General features: G+C 47.8%; 1 protein-coding gene across 2 annotated transcripts in view; it reads right to left on the bottom strand.

Moving 5' to 3' along the window:
- Nucleotides 1-22,611, bottom strand: part of LOC136370608 (synaptotagmin-like protein 2) — a 30,605-nt gene extending 7,994 nt beyond the window's left edge. The window contains exons 1-9 of one of the 2 annotated variants that reach the window (XM_066334117.1): nucleotides 22,541-22,611; nucleotides 10,815-11,333; nucleotides 8,879-9,030; nucleotides 6,364-6,457; nucleotides 5,223-5,313; nucleotides 4,957-5,050; nucleotides 3,354-4,358; nucleotides 1,927-2,025; nucleotides 115-206 (exon numbers count right to left, since the gene is read on the bottom strand). In XM_066334117.1, coding sequence (XP_066190214.1) covers nucleotides 115-206; nucleotides 1,927-2,025; nucleotides 3,354-4,358; nucleotides 4,957-5,050; nucleotides 5,223-5,313; nucleotides 6,364-6,457; nucleotides 8,879-9,030; nucleotides 10,815-10,915 — 1,728 coding nt within the window. In that variant the 5' untranslated portion in view covers nucleotides 10,916-11,333; nucleotides 22,541-22,611. Of the gene's footprint in view, nucleotides 1-114; nucleotides 207-1,926; nucleotides 2,026-3,353; nucleotides 4,359-4,956; nucleotides 5,051-5,222; nucleotides 5,314-6,363; nucleotides 6,458-8,878; nucleotides 9,031-10,814; nucleotides 11,352-22,540 lie in introns of those variants that run through there. The other variant, XM_066334118.1, reaches the window with a different exon arrangement.
- Between the last annotated feature and the right edge of the window lie 2,385 nt (nucleotides 22,612-24,996).

Here is a 24,996-nt window from a genome sequence, read left to right as displayed (position 1 = left end):
AGGCATGCTCTAAAGCAGGTGCTGCTGGTCCCCAGGAGAAACATTCTCATGACACCAACTGGCATTCAGGGAATGCTGTGAACACTATTTCAGCCAATTCTGGAATCAACCCACCTCAGACAACAGGAGAGGAGAGGATCTGCTCAGGTCTTTGACTCTTTCAGGTTCAAGAAATTGATGTGGTATCAAATGGGGTTTATTGTATGCTGCAGGTACAAAAAAAAATAAATGCATCAAGATAGCTGGTCAGAATCAGGAAATTATGTCACAGTTTCGTTAAAGGGCACAAGGAAAGAGAAAAAGCTTGTGGAAGGCACTAGAGTACTACCTACTTGCCCTGTCTGTGTCACCTGTCATTGAAGCTGATCCTCGCCAAGACAAAAACTGCTAATTAACATCCCAGAGCTATTTTCAGTGCGATTTCATTCCCTGTGTGGGAGTGTGGAACCCCCTCTAGTGGTTCATCTAATTCCCTCGTCAGCACAAGGACACGGATGTCACCTGCTCTTTTGTAGAAAAGAGCACAAAAATATTTATAGCCACAATTTCCCCACTGCATACACCTCTCCAACACTCTGCTAGACACAGAGCTGGACAACAGCCAGATTATCTAAAAGAAAAAAGTTAGAAAGTTTCCTATCCATAGAAAGATGGTTACTGGACTGCTTAAAAGTCTAACTAAAACTTATTTTTTGTCTCTTTAGCTTCTCCCAATAGCTCTCTTGAAGATGACTTTCTCCATCCCAGAAGAATTCATTTTGAAAACACACATGTATATGAACATGCATGTTCATGTACACACTTGTTTAGTAGTTTGGACATGATGATACATTCTTTGGTGCTCAAAATGCCCAGGAGGTTCTTGATTTATTTCATTCCATTCACTTGATATTTACTATTTTTCTTTCCAACCTTGAATAAATAATTGTATCCAGCCCTCTCTGCAGACTATCTGCCATACTGCAAACATGAAACTGGAACTCTGCTACAGGAGCGTTTCCAAGGCTGAGGTTTGGGGCTCCAGGTAAGGGGATAAGAAGAAATCTTGGTTGTCTTGGTGGAAACCACATCCCTGAACAGCACAGTGGGGCCTGGAGCTTTGAGCACCACGCCTGGTGACATGCTGGGCACCACATGGTGAGGCAGAGGTGGCACGAGGTGCCAGCTGGGCACAGCCCCAGGGCTCTGCAGTGTGAGCTGGCAGCAAGCTGCCTCCTCCCATAACCAGAGCTGGATTGCAATGGGCTCCATCAAAGCCTCCTTTGGCTTTGCCTTTACCTCTCCTTGGGCACTGCCTTCCCATGCTTTCCATTTCAGTCCTGGCAGCCTTGGCCTCATCACTTTCCTTTTAGGGCAAGCTCTGAGCTGTCTTTTTGGCCAGGTTTCACCCTCTGGGGACTGTCCTTGGCTTTCCTGGGCACAGAGCTTGCTGCTGCCTGCCCTCAGGCACTTTGCATGGCTGCAGCTTTCTTGGGCTTCTTCAGGCAGACTGCTGCTTCCTTGGTAGCCCTCTCCTCAGCTTCTCTGGTTTCTCAGGGAGAGACTGCCTCCATAAAACACGTCCCAGCTGGGGACATCAGGCTCTGCTCTGGTGAGGGGAGAGGCCTCATGAGCAGGACACACACTGACACCTGGTCTGGCACCTCAGATCCATCCCTTGTGCAGGAACAGCAGAGATGAGCACCAGCTTCTTGCCAACCCTTTGAAGCCCTTGTGTTTTTGCTGAAGCAACAAACCATCAATCTAGCTGCAATTTCCTGGCTCTGAAATTCATTTTCGGCAGTATAAACTCTCTAATCTGATGATGAAACAATATGTCATTTTCCTAGCCTGGTACATGCACAGAAGCATGGTGATGAAAAACTGGCATAATATATTACCTTCAGCAAATGTAAACCAAAAAGAAGAAAGAAAGACGTTACTCACTCTCTGTGGTTGTGTAAATGTTCACCATGCTCTTTGCAAGATTAATGCTATTTGCTCGGGCCAGTGCCTGAGCAGCAGGAGAATGATCCCCATCTTCCTCTGGAATACACAAAAAGCCAAATCAACATGGTAAATAAACCATCACCAATGGGCAGTGCTTCAACAAGCCCATGTGGGGGTGTGTGTGCCTCCCTTGGTCACTCTGCCCAGAGCACGCTGCACAGAGCTGCTTCCCAATCATTCTGGTGCTCTGATGTCTCCCCTAAAAAAACCTCTTCACACTCTGTCAGGAAATGTAAATACTGGATTAACCCAGTCCCCAAGACACACCAACTCATGGGAAGAGCTTCCAGTGGAACAGAGACATCTGCTAGTATCAATCAACACTTGAAATGAATGAATGAATAAAGGAAAAAGCCCTGAGAAACAGTAGAATGATCTAGTGTATAAATGGTTGGACTTAATGATCTCAGATGTCTTTCACACTCAAAATATTCCAGAAAGAAAATATTTGCAATGACCCAAAGTGCAACTCTGGATTTTCATAGGAATGTTATATGAGGTAGGAAATAAGGCAAGAAATAACACAATTAAAAAATGAAGATCAGGTGAGACTGTGGAAAATCCTCTCAAACAGGTCTCCCCCAGGTACATGAGGACAGGAAATTTGGAAAAAGAAGGTAAGATGCTCTCTCTTCATGGGTCTTTGCTTGGAAACACAAAGTGAGTTGCAAATAACAGTAACTTTTTCTCACAGCAGCAGTCAGTACAAGAGCCCATCAAACCCAGAGGAAGAGGCTGCTAAAATAGTGATGCCATTGACACCATCATGGTTGAGAACATGGTATGAGAACCCAGAAAGATCAGACTCCTTGTTCAGTCCACTTTGCTTAAAGTTTAATATCAAAGTTCACTTGTGCATTCCAAAAAGACACAAAATGTCACGTAGGCACTGACAGCCAGTGGCTATGCCAAGGTACTTTGAGAGCCAGTGTATTTATTAAACACTTTGCTTCGCATTTTATTTCTTCTATTTGCGTTAGACTTTTACTACCACAAAGAACTCCTCCAGTCCCACATTTGAAGAAAACACAATCTTGCCAGTGAGTGAAATAAAGTGAGTTCCTGTGATGTGCTGGAGGTAGTGCAGGGCTGTCCCAAGGTGAGGTGCTTGCAGGTGAGGCACAGGGGAGGAAAGCAAGGGAACGTGGCACTGTCCCCTTCTACACTTGCACTAGGCTACACAGGATTTGTTTCCAGAGCTGTTTGTGGAACACACTCTACACAAGCTAACTGCACAAATTGCAATATAGGATAAATGGACAGATGAAGAAAATGTGCAAAATGCAGAAGAGTTAGGGAAGAAAACAGGCTTAGGGATGGCTCTCTGTTTGGATTTCACAGGGTGCAGCCACAGCCCTCAGTACCTGAGCAAACAGCTGAGTCTGTTCCCTGAACAGCTCCTCTCTCTCCAGATGCTTCACCAGGTGTTGGCTGGCCTGAAGACTCGCACGTTTTTTCCTCAGGTAGCTCTCCATTTATTTCCATGTTGTCTTGAGTGCCCAAATCAGATCTTTCCTCTTTGTCATCATCGTTTTCACCATCTGTGAGCACAGGGTCGATCAGTATCTGTACCCTGCTGGCCAGGGACCTCGCTGTGGGCTTGTGCTCCTCTGCCACCACCAGCTCCTCTACGGGCATCCCTGGCCCCAGTGTGCTGCCAGACACATCTTCGGTGGGTGACTCAGGCTGGATGGAAGGTGCTCTGACAGGCAATCTGGATTTCTTGGAGCAGTGCTGCACCACCTTCTCCTCCTCTGCCATCAGCAGCTTCCCACTGCCCTCACTCAGCGAGTGGATTCCTGTACCCTTGCTCTTGGCACGGGTGGATCTGGGAGTGATGGGAACAGAGCCTTTCCTTGCAGGGGTGGCACAGCTCGGCTCTTCCTCGCTGGAAGACAAGGTTATTGTCCTTTTGTAGGGGCTCTTTGCTCTGGGGAAGGCGGCAGGTTTTCCTGCAGGATCCTGCCCTGGGCCAGGCTGCAGGGAGAGCGAGCGGCACAGCCCGACCTGCCGGCTGTCTGCCTCGGCACAGCCCGGGGCTGCCCGCTCTGCCCCCTGCTCCCAAAAGTTCTTCAGGCTCCTGAAGTGCTCACGGTCCAGGCCGATGTCCTCCTCTTTGTTATTCATTGCTGAGATCGTGTAGTTCACGCCTTGCTTCAAGGCTCGGCCGCTTTCCCCTTCTAAGGGCAGAGCTCTGCTGGGTTTCTTCTTAACCGGGATTTTGCTGGGAGCATGAGTTCCTTCGGGTGGAGGTTTTGGCCCCTCTGCGGTGCTGGTGGCCCCATCAACAGCTTCTCCTGCAGGTGCAGCGCTGGGCTGAGGCACAGCATCCTCTGAGAGCTGCCTGGGCACTGGAGATGCTCCATGACCTACAACAACAACGAATGCTCAGAGCCTGTCCCACTGCATCACATCCAATCTCTCCATGGGAAATCTGGGCTGCCATTTCTCAGTGAGAACACAGGGGGAATTTTCAGAAATCAATATATTCCTAGTTCTTTTCCCTATTCAGACTCTAGAAAGTTTCCTTCCATCTGAAGAAAGCCCCAGTCCTTCTCCCCACAACAGCAAAAATCCACTGAGCTCTAAACTGCTGCTGTGAGTTGTGGATGTGTTTGCAGGTTCCCTTTCAATTTAGCAGCTTCCCTACTGGCTTTTTGCAATGTTCCAAAATTCACTGTCCAGTCAATGCTGGAAAGAGAGGGTGACTCCTCTTCTGGATCAAAGAGCTGAGAGCCAAGCACTCAGTTTAATACATACTGAGAGCCCAGAGAAGTTTCAGCCATCAGATTGCTTTCTGCCTTGGTCCCTGCTGCCCTGGCTGTAATTCACAGTGTTAGCAGCCCATTCTTTTATGCCAAGGTACTCTTTGTTATTTATTTGTACACATACTGGAAAGCATCTCGTCTCTTGGTGTTTGATGTTGAGTAACAAAAACACCAATAGCTCACTGAACAAAAATCTTACCTTTTCTAGACAAATGAGAGCTGTTTGTTGCAGTCACAAATGGACTTGTTCCAGTGTCACTCTCTGAGGAAGAGACATCATGTGTGCTGGATCTCTGAACACAAAACAAATCTTATCAGCGTATAAATACTGGCAAGACTGGAAAAAATGTATTTTATTTGAGCAGAGACAGGAGGGCAGGCAGCCTGTCAGGAGGTACAGACTGTGTGAAGCTCCAAGGAGTAACAAAAAGGAGTAACAAAGCGCAGAGGCTGTGCCTGTACTACCTTGTGCGATGCAGACAACTGGACAGGAAGTCTTGGCTTGGGTTTTGGCAAGATTTTCTGCTCTGTGGTTTCAGGAGTAGGTGTACTGGATCTGTGGGAGAGGAGAAATGCCTCAACAAGGAGGTCTGTGGTAAGGATGTGACTGTTTGGGTGTTCAGGCAGTCTTCAACATCACCTCAGCTCTGCTCAGAACATGCTCAATAAAAACAATGTGTGTCAGCTACTAGGTTTGTTCAGACTTTCCCCTGGTGGGAAGTGCCAGAAGAGCCCAAGGGCCATGCAGAAGGGAGAGACATTTCTATGCTGTGGCCCAGGCAGGAACAGGCCACACCTTGCTTAAGACTGAGTGAGAAAAACAAAGCTAGCTTTTCAGGATTTAACCAACCCTCCCCAATAAAAACCACTGCCAGCAAAGCAGGAGCACCTAGGGCCTGCTGCCTCTGGATCCTTCATTAAACAACACCCACTAATCAGCTGCAAGAGGTTTCCAAGTGTTGTCAAGGCCCATATTTAATATTTAACTGGAGCAACTGCCACCTGTGGAGAATGATTCCTCATTCTGCTGACAAAAAAAAGGCAAATGAGACGGGAACAACAATACATGAATATGTGAATATTTTAATTGCTTCTCCACAGTCCACGGATATTGACTGAGGTCACTGACTTGCTCGTTGGAGTGCTTTTAACAGATGTTTCTGCTCAGTCAGCACAACGTGAAATCCCACCAAGCCTTGATGGAGAGTGCTGAGCACTGGACACAGAGGTAGGCACCAGCAGGAAATGAGCAGTTTCCTCACACAGCTCATTTTGTTAGTGTTGCTCCATAGCAAAAATTAAACAAATAAAACCATAATTACTTTGAAAAACTAACCAGCATATCCTGGCATTAGAGACAGCTCCAATTTTACTGACTCCTTATCAAATCATGCAGGAAAAGACCTCTGTGGGATAAGCACATTAGCACTTGATTATTAGGGGTGGATTGATAGTCTGACAATTCCTGGAAGAAGGAACTTAAAAAATATCCTATAGAAGGAATTACTTATACAGTCTCAGCAACCCAGTTAAGGTTTAATGAGTAGCATTCAATTTTCATTAGAAGCAGGAGCAGCAGCCTGAGCATTGCACAGAGCAGTGTTACCTTCCCTCTCCTGCATCAGCAACGTCCTCAGGAAGGGCAGGACTTGGGGCAGCTTTGTTTTCCACACCCATCTGGATGTGCTTGTTGGCTTCATCTGTAACAGAGACAAGTGAGAAATGACCATTTCATTAAACTTGTGCTTCGTGTGTTTTGTTTGGGGTAAGAAGATTTGCCCAATGGAAAAGAGTCCCACCAGCAGAATCCCTGGGGGTTTAAGAGGAGAGAGATCTCAGGGGTTCTGCCTGAGAAGATGGGGAGCTCCAGGGCAGGAAAAGCACTTTCAGACCCCCCAGGTCCAAGAGGCCAAAGCTGCCCAATGCCTGACTCGTGCCAGGAGCTGTCACATCACTGGAAACCTCCACAGGACACTGCCACTGACAGTCAATAAAGTTAATCTGTTCCAGGATTTAAATTCAGCCATTTCCTGTTTTGACTCAAGTCATCCGATCTTGGCAAACAAAGGAGGAGGCCAATACAGTTAATGAGGAGATCTCTGTTATTTTTACTGGCACGAGGCCCAGCTGTATCTTCTAAGCTCCCAAAGACCCCAAATTAAAAACAATTGAGGATGGTCACTTTTACAGCAGACTGCAGGGTATAACTCTGCATTAGATATTTTGTTAGCAACTGGGTTTTCTCGCTACTGCAAAACCAAAAACTCTCAGACAGTGAATAAAAGATGTGGTCCACAAGATCTGCACGGATTTATTCATGCAGCTAGGTCTATTTTAAAGAGAAAATCTATCTGTTACAACAACTGCCAAACCATTGGAGGATATATTTTATTAATACAGTGAGCCAGATCCTCCTCTTCTGCCTCACACCTGGGGGAGGCAGGTGCCAGCAGGTAGCTGTGCTGGAAATAAAGGAACCAAACACAGAGCTCCCACTTTCCTTTTGCCTGTCATGGTTGAAAAGGCCTTGACAACCAAAGACTGCATTCATTCCTTGTTGGAGCCCTGGGCACAGAGGATTTCAGGCTTTCTGTGCTCACAGGCACTGACCCCCCAGCAAACACTGCATTGACCTGAGGCCATGGAAAAGGCTCCCAAAATTGAGTGACAGCACTGGGATTGTGGGTGTGAGTTTGAATAGAAGTGTGTGATATCACAGGGTGGAAAACTTAGAGTTTATGGGGTTAGAATATAGTAATATACATAAAGCAAGGTGGAGGTTTTAGGGCAGAGGCTGAGTCCTTCTTTTTCACCTTCTTCTCCATGGGTCTGGGTGGTGTTTTGTAATTGGATAGAAAAATCCGCATTGTGGATAATTTAGGTGTCATTTTTTTAATTGGACAGTTTATCCTTTAAAGGCCTTGTAGAGAGAGAGATAAGACTCCATTTCCCAGTTTGTTAGCTTCAAGTGCTGTAGAGCTCACAGTTTGTGAGACTGTAACATAGAAAAGAATTAATAAACGTCTGAGTCTGAACATGAAACTGTGTCTCTTGAGCAATTAATCCTGACCCTGGCAAAAAGAAGATAAACACCACAATTCCTCACCCCACTTGCAAAGTCACTGACACTTCCCCCTCAGACAGAGCTCTTCATTCCTGGCTGGCAGAGGCAACAGGAAGCCTTCACTTCCACCCATCCAAATCCCTGCCCTGAAAACTGGCTCAGCCACTGACACAGCTCCCATCACCACAGATAGTTCAGTACATCATAATCCATCAAGACAAGCAAGACATGGCTTTGCTAACTTTAGGATGAGACAAGAAGCAAATTCCAGCAGAAATTAGGAGTGGCCTGACCAGTTTAACTTGCCCATACATGTACCTTTTATGCATGTGTATAAAATTGACAGGCACTCCTGCTCTAACACTTTTACTCATTTCCTATCACTCTAAAACAAAGATTCTTAGTGGGCTATTCATAACTAACTGCAGCAGGGCTCACTGGCAACAGCAGGTGGATAAAATGCCACTTCTTACTCTGAAAACCACATCTTGCCCTGGAATTATTTCCATGTAAAAAGTGATGCATGGACCCTCTCAAGTGGGTAAATACCTGCCAGGAGGAGAGAGGCCCTGTCCCTCTGCAGAAATGTGACTGACCTCAGCACCCCAAAGGCCTGTGAGAGCAGCTCTTGTCACACTGCTGGGGCAGGGGGATGTGTTTGACCCACACATGTCAACCTGATGCCAAAAACTGTCCTTCATCATCCCCAGCTTTTTACTTCTCTGGTAAGATATGATTCCAATGACCTCTAGCAAACAGAAAGTTTGGAGAAAAGAAGAAAAAACAAGAAAAAAGAAGCTGAAGTGGGAAAAAAAAGCATTCATTGCACATGGCTTTTGCCTTGGTCCTCTGCCACACTGTAATTTTTTTCCTTTGAGCCCTGATTTTGATAACAAGGGATGCTTTTCTGGTACTGAAAATACAGCTAAGAATCCTTTTATCACAACACAGGGACTGGTTCTCAATAGACAATCAGTACAGGGAGACTCTCATGCTGGACCAATGTTTTTCCTGGTCCATCAGTGTGTTTTCTGAAGTTGTACACTAACATACTTACTTTCTAGTTTGCCTTTTTTCCTTCTAATTGATGCCCGAAGCAGATCCGGCCCCTCCAAGTCTTCCTGAAACCGTTTTGCCTTCACTTCAGAAAACCATTCACCTGTCACAAACTTCTTCTTCTTCTCATCCTTGATAGAGCCTTGAATCCTCCTGAAAGACAGTGCAAGCATTACAAACCAAAAAGATCTTCAAAGCTTCAGTTTCCCCTGAGCTGCCTTTGTGATCTGCCCATGGCTTCACCCGTTTGACACTGGGAAGGATGCAGAGATTATTCTCTGCAATCACAAGAGCCAAACCAGCATTAAAACAGCAACTGATTTATTCTTTATCTGAAATGGGAACAGCACCTTGTGAACTCTGGCTTTCACCTCTTCCAAATTTCACAAATCCAAACCATTCAGCTGGCAAGGAGATTTGTCCACCTGCTTGCCTGCCCTGAGGGTTAAGGAAGGGGTGGGGCTGTTTGTCTGTCTTGCACTTCTCTGTTTTATTTGTCTGTTAATCCCTTCACGGGCAGCAAAACCTTTTGGATCAAATTTGCTGCAAACCACGGAAACAAATAATGATATTTAGGGAAGCAACCTGTCCCTGCAGCATTCCCCCTGGACACTGCTGCTCTCCCTGCCATGCCTATTTTGGCACTCACATGGTTAGCTCTCCCTCCTAAGCCTGGCTTCTCCTCCTGCACCTCACTTGGGCACACCCAGGGCTGCTTTTTGGCACCTAAACCTGTCAATGCTGACAACCAAGCATGTCTCACTGCAGGCAGCCAAACTGACAGCAATGGGCTCTGGGCAGGACCTAATTCACTTCACTCCCAAATCAAAGCCTCCTCTGCAACAGCTTTCAGAGGGAAGAGAAATAAAACCAAAATAATCTAAATACTCTTTTTACCAAACCTCTGCTTCAGAGAAAAAATACTCCATTTCAGAAAGAAACAAACAAACTCCAAAAGAAATAAAAACTAAACCTTTTTGAAATTGTTTCAATTCAGAGGAGAGGTAAGGGCATGCAGGCACATACACCCCAAGTTCTGGCTTCCCCAGCTCCCATCTCCCAGCAGAGGCCCACAGGAGCCTGCAGCAAAGCTTCCTGCTCCCCCTTCCAGCCTTGAGCATCCTTTCTATAAGGATATAGATTTCTATATATTTCTATCTTACTCTTTTTTTGGCTCAACAGCAAATGGAGGACTCACACCCTTAGCTGGGGGAAGCTGGCACAGTGCCATCCACACTCCCTGAGTTACTCATTTCTTGCCATGGAGAATTGGGTGCCAGCTCCCTGAGCCTGGTGCCTACTGTCAGCCCAGATGGTCTAATGCTGGCATTTATAAAGTGACAGCAGCAACAAGCATTCCTGATCAACCAGACCTGAGCTCCAGGATGGCCAGTGGCAGAGGAGCTGAACTGAGCAACAATCCCTGGCTCTGGAACCTCCCTGCAAACCGCTGGCAGATCATGGAGCCTCTGATCACCCCTCTCTGTAACAGATGGTGCACCTCAAAAACCAATGGGGCAACATAAAACACAGAAGGGGATTTAAAATCTCGTTTTGTAAAATCTCATTTTAAGACACACTGTGGCCTTTCTGTGCTACTGAGTGAGTAAAACAAGGCAGCAGCTGCTCCCCTGCTCAGAACTCTGCCACCAAGAAATCCTCCACCAAACAGGAAAGGTGTGACTGCCCCTGGCATCTCTGAGGGCTGATGATTAACTCAAGAGGAGAGTCCACTCCTGCAAGGAGAGGACAGCAGCAACAGAAGGATGGCTGGGGAAGATAAGGTACAGTGAAAAGATCTATCAGGATCTGAGCAAAAGGGACAGTACTGCTGCAACCTGCACCTCACCTTCACACACACACAGACACACACATATTCCTCTCTCAAAGGAATGAAAAAATCTTCCTCGAGGGAAGCTCACATCCTGCTCTCTCACCTGATGCGATCCCCATCCTTCTTCTTCAGCTCTGCATCTCTCTGCAGAACCTTCATCAGCTTTTCATACTCCTCCTCGGTCAGGAAGCTCAAGTCCAACATCTTCCCCACGCCCGTGTTGAGCTCCTCAGATGCTCAGGTGAAGGCAGGGCAGGCAGCACCCCAGCCCATGGGCAGCCCCTCGCAGCCGCCCGCCGCTGAGAGGGAGGATTCACCACGGCATGCCTCGGCTGGAACTCGCCCCTAGCACCTGGCCTTGCACTTCCAGGCTCTTGGCTGGCACGTCTCTGCGTGCTGCATGCCTTCTCCTGCCAGCAAAATCCTCTCAGCAAAATCAGGCTGCTCTGAGAAAAATCCTCTCAAGCAAAACCAGGCTGCTCTGCTCTTCTCCGGGTGCCAACGTCAATCCAGGAGGGAAGGAGCGAGTTTCTGCCTCAGCAGCCACCAAACCTCATCTCACCACCAGCAACCTCAGCACCCTCCTCACCAGGGGAGTCTGCTCCCTGCACTTCAAGCATCCCTGCAAAAGAAACAGCACCGAGATGCCTTTTATGATAAGCGTGACATACGGTAACCGAACGTGTACATTGGGGGTTTTTATTTGTTCTTCTGTTCCAAAAGGAGCTGCCCTGCTTTCCTCCTCACGTGGTGTTAACCCAACCAAGGCAATGCTTTGTTTTAGCCCTTTCCTACTAACAGGTAAACAGTTGATTCAGCGTGCCACAAGCAAAATATGCATGTAAATTACCAAATTGCTCGCTTGCTTTTTACCTCCGCTCTGCTTATCCTCGCCTCTCTGTGCCCGAAATGAGATCAAGGATAAGCAGCCAACCTTTGTAAAGCAATTGGAAGAGGACAGAACAGCAACCTGCAAGCATTTCTGCTGCATGTTATGCCATGAAATACCAGGGGCTGCTCACTTTCTAATATGTGTGCCTGTTGCTTTATGCTGCACTGGTATTTGCTATTCAAACACTACTGGTGCAGAAACTTTTGTGTTTCAAAAGACAGCAAAAATGGCCAGAGGCTGCAGGGTGTGGAGGAAAGGTAAATCAAGCACTGCCTTGCCACTTTATTCCTTTTCCTCTCTCCTGGCCAACTTGAGGGCAGGAAGGCACACCTTTGAGGGAGGAAAAGTTCTGCTCCTGTCCATGGAGGCAGTTTCTACCTCACTCAATTTTTCCACTGTGTTTCCAAACCTTTGAAGTGATTGTGGGTTTCATGACACTTTGCTGTTTCTTCCAAAGCCACAGCCTTGGCAGTCAGGTCATTAAAAATTAATAAATCCCAGCTTTCATGACAAACGTGAACTGAAGGACATCAAGTCCACTCCCTAACCTCAAAGCTTGTATCACCCTCAGTCTCTAATCTGTGAGGACACCAACCTCAGCCCTTTCGGGGCATCTATTTCAGTGCTTTGCTGTCAGCAAGAAACTTCGTCCCTGATAGGTGTCAGCCCATCCCAGCTGACACAGGAATTGTCTCTTTGCAGCCATCCTCACTGGGCTCCACACCTCAGCCTTCCCAGCCCCTATGGATGACACATTCACAAATGTTTGTCTTTTTGGGAATGGTGTAACAACATGTTAAAAGCAAGAACAGGCATTTCACCAAAATGTTTGCAAATAAATGCCACAGAACACCGTATGGAAAAGCTAATTAAAGGAATGCCATTGTCATAAAAAGTCTTATTTTTTTTTTGTAAAAACTTGTTGGAGGAAAGGAAACAACATTTCCTATTTCTTTAAGGCAAGAATGGCTGTGGTCATCACACTACAATTATAGGCTTATCATCTAAGAAACTACCAATGCAACTCTAAACAGTTTAAACAGAAACAATAATAAAAAGTTCTGGTGAATCTCTACTGTTTAAACCTACATTTCATCCAGCTTGGCATGGCTCTTCCATGCTTCGTTCCATCTACTCTTCTCTGGCTCTCAGGCACAATCCTACTTCTGTAAAGACATTCACAGAATTTTCTGGGACAGATTTTATTTTTGAAAAGGTATCTAGGGACAAATCGCAGTCTTTGCTTCTCAAGAACTTTTATTTATTTTAACAAACCCCATGACACGTGGGCTGAAACTATTTCAGAAAATATTTCCAGTGAAGATTCATATTTATTCATCGCTATGGCAGTCAATTAAAAATAATGGCTACTTCTTGGGAAAAAAAGGGTAATTCTTTATAAAGAGCCTTTTTTTTTTCTTTACCATTTCTTACTGAAACAGCTACATTAGAAGGAAAAGGTTAACAGAAACCAAAGAGCCAACTCCTTCTTTTGTTTTATACAGTTAAAAATCAAACCACTTGATGCACCTGCTGTGGGAAAGTCGAGAAGACTGCTCCACTGGAGGTGGAGGTTTTGCTGCAAGTGTCAGGAGCTGCAAAGCTGTTGACTCAGACCTGCAGGAATAAACAAGCCTGGGAAATTCTCTCCATCTGCAGCATGGCCACGGGGCTGTCCCTGCCCCACTGAGCCTGGCAGCCTCTGGGGACATCCCCTGAGTGTGTGGGGCAGGGCAGAGGCTGGAGGGGAGAAGGCCAGCATGAACCATTAAGGGAGAGTGTGCTAATTGTTAACCTGCGTCTGTAAGTGCAGTAGATTAAGGCTAAGAATGACCTGACTGGTACAGGACATTATCAGGCAGGTACAGTGCTGGGTGCCCTGGCTGCCCAATCCCTGGGGCAGCCTCACACTCCTGCAGCAGCACCACACAGCTTGGATTTGCTTTGTTGGAAAATCTTGGATTTTCCAAATTAGAACACGTTAGATTATTGCACATCATCCTCTCCCCTGTCAAAGCCTTGTTAACAGACACTTTGGACACCACAGGGGTGATGGAGTACAAACACCTAAATCAGGAGATCCACAGGAAAGCCAGGACCCAAGGTGCACTATTTTCTTTTAATTTGCAATAACCCACTCACAGCTCTGACTGCCTACTCCTCTGCTGACTAAGAACAGCTGTGAACTACAAGAACAGTGAATATATTTAATTGCTTTCTGAAAAGCTATTCCACTAAAAATGCTGTCACTGCACTGACTGCAATGATATTTAGTCTGACTTGCTGCAGAGAAATGAGGGAAAGAGGCCTACAGCTCCTACCCAAAAACCTGCTAAGCAGCTAAGTCATCTAGAAATGGCCTTCAGATGAGAGACAGACAGCTGATAAGATAAAGAATAACTACAAACAAAGCAGGCAGTCTCGCAGAGCAGTGCACACCTAAACACATCTGTTACCATCACACGGGAAATGTCAAGGCCAAATGCTGGCAATGCCAGCTGCAAATGCCAGAACTGTTCAAGTTGAACTACTCACAGACTTTATACATATTTTTCTCTATTCAGTGAGGGCTGTACACGACAGAGTGCCATCCCCACCTCAGACAGAACAATGAGCAGCTCGTGTTGCTGATGTATCTCCACTGAGGGGCAGCTAGCAGAGAGCAGCTCTGACCCCAGAGATGGCTCTCCACTCCACTGTGCATCCAGAACAAAAAAACTACTGCTCAGTTCATTCTGAGCACAGCCCTGGGTGGTTTGTCTCAGATCAAGTCATCATTTCACATCACACTTTCCAATAATGTCCAGCATGATGGAGAATCTCTGCTGCTTTATTAAAATCTCTTCCCTCTCCCCTCCCCTTAGGCAGCTTTAGTGAAGGATGCCCATTCATCAAGAATGGCTCTGAGATGGCACAGAGGAATTGCAGGAATTCATCAGAACAAGCAGGTCTCCAGCCCAGCCCCTCCAGAGCAGCCAGCAGAAGATATTTTGGAACAAGACAATGCTAAGCCAAAAACAAAGAGTAAACTGCCCTATTCAGTGCATGTGGGGAATGCACAACTGAGGAAATGGGTGAATTGTGCCTATCTGCCTCAGAAATACCTTGGCTTCCAAAGAACATTCCAGGACATTACAGAAGGTTCACTGAAGGACATATAAGGCTTTTTCCTCCCCTCTCTATTTCTACCCAATGCAATGTAACCACCACATGAATAATTATCTCCACTGAACTCCACTCATCTCCTTCTAACAAGGAACTGCATGGGTGGAATTTGCATTACACACAATTTACTTCCTCTTAGCCATTTTTAATTAAATGAACCATCCTACGGTTACCACCTAGGGTAAACAAAAGACCGAGCTTTTCAGTCTTAATCATTATTTCCTAGAACCAACACTGCCAAAATAAAAACACCCATCAGAGGAAGAGTCTGACTCAGACTCCTGAAGGTCAACAAGTCCTTTTATTGGTAGTAAACTGATAATGCAATGCTATAGTCTAAATATTTAAGAGTTCTGTTTATTTCATAGGTGGGAACTATTTGCAGAGCTTGCAGGATGTAGCTCATTGTAACCCTGCAGACCGCCAGAACACAAATAAACAAGCACAGCCACCTGGGACACCAAGAAATCCCCAAATATCCCAGAGAACAGGGATGGTTGGATCTCCAGAGAGGATGCCACGACTTCTGAGACATTGCTCTGTCACCCTGGACCTGTTCATTCCCGGCACAGGCATTCCACTGCCAAGAGCTTGTGCCGGGGTTTGCTCTAAATCTCCACTAATGTCCTCAAGAAAACGAGTTGTAAATGAATTTTCATTCCTTATTTACTAGTTTGTAGCAATTCTTCACCCCCACAGTTTAGGGCCTCTCATGGACATGTTGCTGTGCTTCTGCTACACTGACATTTCCATCAGAGAAACATCCTCGTGTCCAGGCGCCCCTCTCAGCCAAAGGAGAAAAGATATAACAATGTTCTGTCACCTTTAAAAACTCAGCTGTCCTGCCAGCAGGGTTTCTAGATGCCACATGGTGTGATGGATACTCCTAAAAGCATCCTCTCAGCTGTTTACACTTGAAAAGGGAACAATAATAAAATACATGGCATCTAAAACTGGGTGGTTAACAGCTTAAAGCCAGAACACTGCAAGGATTTAGATCAATCACTGCCCTGTCCTCTTTTGTCACTCAGTCATCCTCAGAACCCAGATATTTTCAGTATGAAAAACAGGAGGTGGAAGGTAAGTTTTGGCTGAGCTCAAACAAAGGAACTGCAGAAATGGAAGATGAAGAAAAAAGCAACCACCCATGAGAACTTCTGTCTTTTATTTTTGACCCAGAAAAATATTTGCTGACCTCAACTGTGCTTTCTTCCAAACATAATTTCTCCACGTTTGCCTGCAGTGGTGACATGTCTTAAATTGCTTTCCTGACCCTGCTTGTTATGCCCCAATAATTGTGAGCTTGCAACAACACCTACCCTGGCCTGGAGCCCTCTAGATCAGAAGCCATTTTATTTAAAAAAAACAACCCACAATGCTAAAACCACTTTGTTTTGTAACGTGGTGGAGAAGTTAAAAATATGCAGGGCCCAATTCCTTTGTACTCCAGCTGAGCTCAGTGGTGTGAGGCACGGTGATAAATCCCAAGGGAAAAGAGTGCTGTTTGCTTAGGAAACTTAGCATACTGAGGGATCCTTCCTTCTGGTCACTGATTATTTCTAAGCCTCAGCCACACGTGGTTGATTCTGAAATACCTTCAATTCCAGTTTTGAGTTAACTGTAAGACAGCAGGGTGCCTCTCATTGTTTGAGAGATCTGGCAGGTTAAATTCCCTCCAACAGCAGGGAAAAGGAGTTTTAGAAACACGTGGGAAGTAATGGCCTGATCTGTAGTTTCTGGTTATTGATGCCAAAACAAAGAGGGTCTGCATCCAGAGGCTGGGGTCACCCCCCACATGATGGCAGGGGACAAAAATGATGCCCAAGTCTGTCCATGCCTGAGCCAGGATCCATGGCTTTATCTCTTCCAATTCCCAAGCAGTGCTGAGGCCCAGACTGGTCTGTGCTGGGCCTAGAAATGCACCACACTAAAATTTTAACTGAAGCTGTTTTACTTTGTCACCCTGACATACAGTGAGAGGAAACTGCAGGGGGAGTAAGCCCACTGCTGAATCGGCCACATCACCTGCTCTCACAGACCTCGTGCCACCAGAAAACAAATTCATGCAGGGGAATATTTCTTTTAAGAAATTGGCCACTTTCCTTCCAGAAATAATGCAACTTTCCAGTGCAAACACTGACTGACAGACTCAGTCATTAATTCCCCATGTATGTATATGTATATATATGTATATGTATATGTATATGTATATCTATATCTATATCTATATCTATATCTATATCTATATCTATATCTATATCTAATCTATATCTATATCTATATCTGTATCTATATCTGTATCTGTATCTATATCTCTGTATGTTCTAGGAGCAGGATGACCTGAGTGGGACAGGAGGCAGCACTCATGACTTACAAGAGGGCTCCACACTCTGTCTGCAGCAATGCTCAGAGGTAAGTAAAGATTAAAAGATTTCAACACAAACCCACAGCTCTCGTGCTAGGTTCTCCCTGCTGGAGAAAGCTGCAGTAGGTGAATTAGCTACAGGCACAGCTATAAACAGATGTGCTTAAACTAGCACAAATCTGCATGTGGACATGGCCTGTCACTTAGTTTAACTTAACATAAAAGTTTAGGCAAACTTGAGTGAGAAGTCCAAACACAGATTGCACTGATTTAATTAAATCACTAAAAATAAAACCAGTATCAGATGATCATCTGGTACCACTTCCTTGCACAGACAAGGTGTTTCTTCCATCTGTGCAGCTCCAGGAATACGTAGCAAATCTTGAAGGAAGGTGGAAAAATCAGACTTTTGGATAAAAATAACAAGGTCATCTAAACTGTTGAACAAAGTAGTTTTATTTCCAGATGCTTCAACTGAATAAGGCTGAGAGCTTTTATATGAGCAGTGATGAACTCTAATTCTGCCCAGACACAGTTGGATGATGCTGCTGTTGTGTAAAATGCACCTTTTGCTGCAGAGGGGGAGATGCCTGCCCAGGGACACTCCACACTGGTGACTCTGCTCTGTAGTGTCAGCCCTGTGAGCTGCAGCTCTGCAAGAAAGGAACAGCTTGGGCTGCAGCTCCTGAAGCCGTGGAGGCTCAGCCAAGCAGAGACCCAGAGCAGCTCCCAGCAGCATCCTCCCTGGGTCAGTTTCTAATCCCATCTGGTTTTGGCCTTCAAGATAAACTGCACTATTAGGTTTAACTTGCAAAAAAAAAAGTAACTTGGTTTTGAATCAAGTGTCACAAAGAAACACCCTCATTTTTCTCAGGCTCTGTCACCTGTTAACATCCCAGGACAGCCTTGTACTCTTTTCAACTTTGTTGCAAACATTTCTAATTGCTTTGTTTTTCTTCCCCCCACCATGCACACACTCCCCTGCGACATCTCTGAATGCAGATAAGAATATTGATTTAAATGCCATCAAATCGAGCCTGATGTACAATGAACACTTTGTCCCACGTTGTGCCATACCATGGCAAGGGCTGCCCCTTTCCCAGGGAGGGAGGCCCATTAAAGGGACACAATTTATGAGTCCAGGAGGAAAAAAACCAAAACAACAACAAGTTTGCACTTCAATTACAGAATTGTGCAGGAGGGCAGAAACTTGGGTCAGCACCACATGGAGTTTCTCAGATATTGTGCCAAAGGTGGAACAGGGAGGGAGGTAAAGGAAACGGGTTCAGCCCTCAGAACCAACTAACTCCTGCCTTACAGGGACAGGTCAGGAGAAGTTTCACAGGGACAGGTCACCAGATCTCCACGTCTGACCATGCCCTGTGGTTTGTGTCAGGGGCAGAGATGCAGAGCCCTAGAATGGGCTGCAGCATCACTGGAGAGGATAAGCTCCACTGTAAAGTATTTTCTGTGAAAATGACTCACAGCCAAAGCAATCCAAGACATAAGAACCAAACAGGTCATAGGCTACCATGCCTTATACAACAGCATCGATCACACTGGAGAGATGGCTGCAAAGGGACCAGAAATTAATAAATGCTGGCTTTCTATTAAAACTTTTTAATGTCAGGTTTTCTCTACAGAGAAAGCTGTGGCTGCCCCATCCCTGGAAGTGTTCAAGCCAGGTTGGATGGAGCTTTGAGCAACCTGGTTTAGAGTAAGGTGTCCCTGCCCATGGCAGAGGGGGTTGAATGAGATGATCTTCCAACCCAAAGTGTTCTGATCCCGTGATCTCTCCTCTGAAAACCAGCAGCAGCCTCACACACTTAATTTTAACAAATGGGACAAAACCACTCCTTGACTAATTGCAGGCGGCTTTGATAACGCAACTCATCAACGCAAGGTAAGATACACTTTGATTTGGACAGCCCAAAGCCCCGGCCGGACCCACGGGAATGATCAAGGCAGGGTCCAGGTTTGCGGAACCAGCCCCGAACCGGCACCGGCACGGCTGCCACAGGCACGGTCACCTCTGTGTCCCCGGCCATCTCTGTGCCCCTGGCCCTTCCGTGTCCCCGGCCATTCCGTGTCCCCAGCCATCTCTGTGTCCCCGGCCACTCCGTGTCCCCGGCCATCTCTGTGTCCCCGGCCACTCCGTGTCCCCGGCCATCTCTGTGCCCCTGGCCACTCCGTGTCCCCGGCCATTCCGTGTCCCCGGCCATCTCCGTGTCCCCGGCCACTCCGTGTCCCCGGCCACCTCTGTGTCCCCGGCCATCTCCGTGTCCCCGGCCACTCCGTGTCCCCGGCCATCTCTGTGCCCCCGGCCATCTCTGTGTCCCCGGCCATCTCCGTGTCCCCGGCCACTCCGTGTCCCCGGCCACTCCGTGTCCTCGGCCACCTCTGTGTGCCCGGCCATTCCGTGCCCCCGGCCATCTCCGTGTCCCCGGCCACTCCGTGTCCCCGGCCACTCCGTGTCCCCGGCCACTCCGTGTCCCCGGCCCCGCCGCACGCTGCCCTGTCGCTGCGCCAGGCGCTGTCCTGACCCCGAGCGCTGTCCTGACCCCGACGGGCACCTGTACCCCGTGTCCCCAGCGCCACTGCCGGCCGATCGCAGCCGCCGCCGGGCGCACGATGCCCCGGGGCAGAGCCGGCCCGGAGGGAAGTCCCCGGCACGGCCCGGCCCGGGGGCAGGAGCGGAGCGGCACCTCCGGCCGGCCACGGAGGTCCGGCAGCACCGGGCTGTCCCGAAGCCGGCACACGGCCGCGGGCACACAGCGCTCGCCCCGAGCGCACCGGGGCTCAGCTCCCGTCCCCCGCACACCGCGGCTGTGCCCCGCACGGAGAAACCCCGCAGCCCTTACCTGGCCTCGGCGGCGCGGGGCGGGGCGGGGCTGTGCATGGAGGGGCGGGGCTGTGCATGGAGGGGCGGGGCTGTGCATGGAGGGGCGGGGCTGTGCATGGAGGGGCGGGGCTGTGCATGGAGGGGCGGGGTTATCCATCCCGGGGCGGGGCTATCCATCCCGGGGCGGGGCTATCCATCCCGGGGCGGGGCTATCCATCCCGGGGCGGGGCTATGTATGCAGAGACGGGGCGAGGCTATCCATCCCGGGGCGGGGATGTCCATGCAGGGGCGGGGCTATCCATGCAGGGGCGGGGCTGTGCATGCAGGGGCGGGGTTATCCACCCAGGGGCGGGGTTATCCACCCAGGGGCGGGGTTATCCATCCCGGGGCGGGGTTATCCATCCCGGGGCGGGGCTATCCATCCCGGGGCGGGGCTGTCCATCCCGGGGCGAGGCTATCCACCCGGGGGCGGGGCTATCCATCCCGGGGCGGGGCTATCCATCCCGGGGCGGGGCTATCCACCCGGGGGCGGGGCTATCCATCCCGGGGCGAGGCTATCCATCCCGGGGCGGGGCTATCCACCCGGGGGCGGGGCTATCCATCCCGGGGCGGGGCTATCCATCCCGGGGCGGGGCTATCCATCCCGGGGCGGGGTTATCCATCCGGGGGCGGGGCTATGTATGCAGGGACGGGGCGAGGCTATCCATCCCGGGGCGGGGCTATCCACCCGGGGGCGGGGCTATCCATCCCGGGGCGAGGCTATCCACCCGGGGGCGGGGCTATCCATCCCGGGGCGGGGCTATCCATCCCGGGGCGGGGCTATCCACCCGGGGGCGGGGTTATCCATCCCGGGGCGGGGTTATCCATCCAGGGGCGGGGCTATCCATCCCGGGGCGGGGCTATCCACCCGGGGGCGGGGCTATCCATCCCGGGGCGGGGCTATCCATCCCGGGGCGGGGTTATCCATCCCGGGGCGGGGCTATCCATCCCGGGGCGGGGCTATCCACCCCAGTTGGCACAGCCTGGCACGGGGACATCCAGCCGGGACACGGCAGCGAGGACATGGGCACACACCTGTGTGCAGGTGCAGGCCTGCACCACCTGGTGCCGCGGGGGAAGGCGTGGCAGGGATGTAACTGTGCCAGGCTGGGCTGCCCCACGGCTTTTATTGGCTCGTTGGAATCAAATTGCTCCGTACAGCTGCATTAGACAGTTGTTTTCCAAAGGTTACACCCCACACACAATTAAGATTCATGTTTTTCAGATGATCTGAAGTTACCTGAGCTATCGCTTCCCCAGCTGCTCCCACGATGACAGTTTAATTTCTCATTACTTCCCTACACCTTGTGAACTCAGTGTCCACCTGATCACTGAAGGGTAACAAGTGCTTCCAAAGAATTTGAACAGCGGTGTGTAACCAAGCAGTCTGAGTTTTGGGGGGTTGGAAGGCTCAGGATCTGAGTCCCAATCAGCTGATGAACAACTTTGGTTGCCTGTCACAAGCAAGTCAGAGGCACCACAAAACAAGTGCTTAGGTTAATCTCAGCTGGTCTCGTACACTGTTTTGTACCCAGGATTGCTGATCCTCTGCTCCACAACTTCATCGCATCATCATGTTGCCATACTCAGTATAATGAAAATAATTAAGCCTGATGAGATTATTAGCAAAGCAGGAAAGGAAGCATCTTATCATTCTTCCTGAGCACTCAAACCAAGTAAACACGTAACCTTCTCCTGGGAAGCTGCTGGGAATGAAAAGTCTCGTGGAGCCAGGCAGCAAGCAGGCAGCTGCTTTTGGTTCACTGCACGTTGAGTTTGTTCACCTTGACACACTGCAGCGATTCCAAAGCTGCTGGGAACCCAGAAAAGGGAAATGGCCCATCATACAGCAGCCCAAGGAGCAGGTGGCACAGGAATCTGGGAAGCTGGATGCCAGCAGGGACCTCATGGCATTTCTGCTGGGAGAAGGGTAGCTGGGGCAAAACCAGCTATTAATTAATAATTATTGGCATATACAAATATTATTCTGCCTCCCCCAGAAAAAGGCCACACAGTCCCACTAAATTCAGGCTCCTTCAGAGGGCAGCTGAGCTGCAGAGCCTGGGTGAAGAAACAGCTTCTCAGTTCCCTCTGGGGGCCAGTTATGTGAATTAAAATGAAAAGGATTCACAGCCAGGTCCAGCTCAGGCAGGCAAAGCAATGCTCAGACACAGAGGCTGCTTTAGTCTCTCTCCTAATCTGGAGCACACCAAAAGCAAAGGGATTTGTAGCAATACATGGAGTAGGGAGCAGCTGAGGTCAGCACTGAGTCCAAGAATTTCCTTGAAACAGTCAGAATAAAAAAACAGGCTATTTTTTAAAGTAAAGAATGAGATCACCTTGTAGTCATTTGATAGCATGAACTGTTGTGTTTGAAAGCACAAAACACATCCTGTTAACATCAATGCACCTCAACCCTCCATTTCAGGGACAGCAGGAGCAGAAAGCTCAGAGTTCAGCTCAATTGCATGAATTTTATGCCAGGCTTTAATATGGCAGAGTAATCCTAAAATTACATTATCATACCTGTTAAGGCAAGCAGCCACCATGTAAGTTATGCAGTTCCATGCACTCTTAAGCTGAAAGCATTTTTCATTTTAGACAAGGACCACAAATGCTGCCAAACTGAAAGAACAAAACCATTTTATAGTTTCGTTTTGAAAATTGTTAATCGATGAAAATGCAAACAATGATTAGAAAAAAGATCCCTCTGATAAGGTTGATAGTTTAATCCCCAGATCTTCCTCAGTGTGAATTTTCCTTATTTTCCTTTTTTGTTGTTGTATTTGTTTGTTTGTTCTTTTGTTTGGGGGGGGTTGTTTGTTTGTTGTTGCTGTTGGTTTGGGGTGGTTTTTTTGTTGTTTTGTTTTTATTTATTAGCTTCAATTGTGAAAGAACATGAAAACCAGAAAGGTCAAAAGAAAAAAAAAAAAAGACATAAGGAGAGTTAACCATATGCAGGGAAAAGGTTACGCAGCCAATGCAAACCCAAGGGAACAGCAGTGACACAAAGACACAACCAGTTTATTGTGATTTACCACGCAGGGGAGAGCTTGCTTTGGCACACAGCTCCTGGTAGTGGCCCCTTCCATTTTATCTGGAGATAGGAGTCTTTTCTCCACCCAGAGCAAAGTGGCTGCTGTGCTGCTGCACTCTGGGCTGTTCTCTCCCCTTAGCTGAGCAGTGGAAGCTCCTTTCTTGTCCCACTGTAATTTCAAACATCAAACCCAAGCAGATTTTGTTTTCTGAGTTCAGTTCTCCTGAACAGGCAGTGCTGCTCTCCAGGAGCAGTGAGTGAGAAGCAAAGTCAACAGCTACCATATATATATATATTATATATATATTATTACCTTGACAGGGGAGTAACCTTAGAGGTCTGCAAGATTAGTGCTGGGAACATCTGTTTTGAGTGAAATGAGCCCCAGGAAGGTAATAGTCAAACATAAAACCACTACTGCTGCTCAGAATTCTCTGTAAAACAGGGTGATGGTTGTAATCTTGTGCTATGAGCTGTGCCCATTCTGTAACTGGTAACCTCAGCCCTTCATCCCAAGCTTAAAGGAGCACATGTTGATACAGAATTTGTGTTCTTGGCTTGTTTCTCTGGTCAAACTGAGCATTTCACCCTCCAGGAATGCAGTTCTGTCATTTTCTAAATTGGCAAAAAGTGAATGTACCAGAGCAGAAATACATATTAGCTGAGGGAGCTTTAAATGCCAGAGGAAGGACTTTGGTGTTGACAGATGAGGGGGAATTAGAGGGCACACTGATCCTGTGGTAAGGATACAGGATCATGCAGGTGCTGACTTACTCAGCAGGGTGGCAGGGGTTTTTTGCATCTTCTTGAAAATTGCTGCCTAATGGATGAGGGCTCTGTGAGCTCCCAGCCAGACTCCTGGGTATTATGGAGCTGCCACGGGCTATCACTGAAATGTGTTGTCTCATGTTCAGATCATTTGCACTCATCCATAGTTAAATGACTGGAAATCAGCAGCAGATCCCATTTTAGGCTTTGGGGAAAGTCAGTGAGAACTTCCATGAGTGCCCATGATCCCTCCACGCTTCCTCAGTGAAGGTGAAGCTAAATGCTTCTCAGCTTTTGGAAGAAATCTGAATTTGAATTTCAATGTACATATTCCTTTTTGCACTCTGGGTCTCCTGTGATTCTTGGACATTTAACAGTTCCAAGACCAGTCCTTGCCATAGTTAAAAGATTCTCTGTGGGAATACTGACAGCCAGAACTAAGGAGATGACATCTTAAAACTTTTGGAGACGGCTCATATAAAAATATCACCAAACCCTACCATCTGCCCAGAGATGATTCAGGCATCTGCCATGCATAGAAATATCTGGCAGAATAAAATAATCCATAAACCTGATCCCAACAGTAACTGATGCAACCAGCAACATGATTTCTTTGCTGAAGACTCTGCCACCACATCACATGAGAGATGAGGGAGAGCCTGGTCATCCCTTTCCTCTCCAACCTCACATGCCAGATGCTGATCCCCACCTTCCAAAAGTCCCATATTTTTAACAAGCATAGAAAAAAATCCCTGACCATGTTAGCTGCCTTGGTTCTAGGCACAAGGCAATGGTGCCCTCTGCTCTGCCTTCAGACACTCACTCCCCATGGCTGTGTACAGAACCAGCTCTCCCACTGCAGCTCAGGACTCTGAATCAGCCTCAGTCAAACAACACAGAGCACAAAAAGCCAATCTGGCTCCTGCAGGAAGTTGAACAAACTGTATTAGATCCATGTTCTGAATTGAAAATGTACTGACAATGCATTATCTACACATGCCCATTTCTGAAATGACAGAATTAACAGGAAATAAAGATTATTCATATTAGGCCTGACCCCAACACTAGTAATCAGACTGACTGCTAAATAGCTCCACAAATACTTTCCTTGTACTCGGTGCAAGTACTCAGGTAGGCAAATACTGCAGGGCCCTGGAAGGAGTGGGAGAATTTGGGC

The sequence above is a fragment of the Sylvia atricapilla genome, chromosome 21 (genome assembly GCF_009819655.1).
Source record: "Sylvia atricapilla isolate bSylAtr1 chromosome 21, bSylAtr1.pri, whole genome shotgun sequence".
In the NCBI taxonomy this organism is placed as follows: domain Eukaryota; kingdom Metazoa; phylum Chordata; class Aves; order Passeriformes; family Sylviidae; genus Sylvia; species Sylvia atricapilla.
Note: the sequence above shows the minus strand (reverse complement) of the source record. Positions and strands in the feature narration are given on the sequence as shown.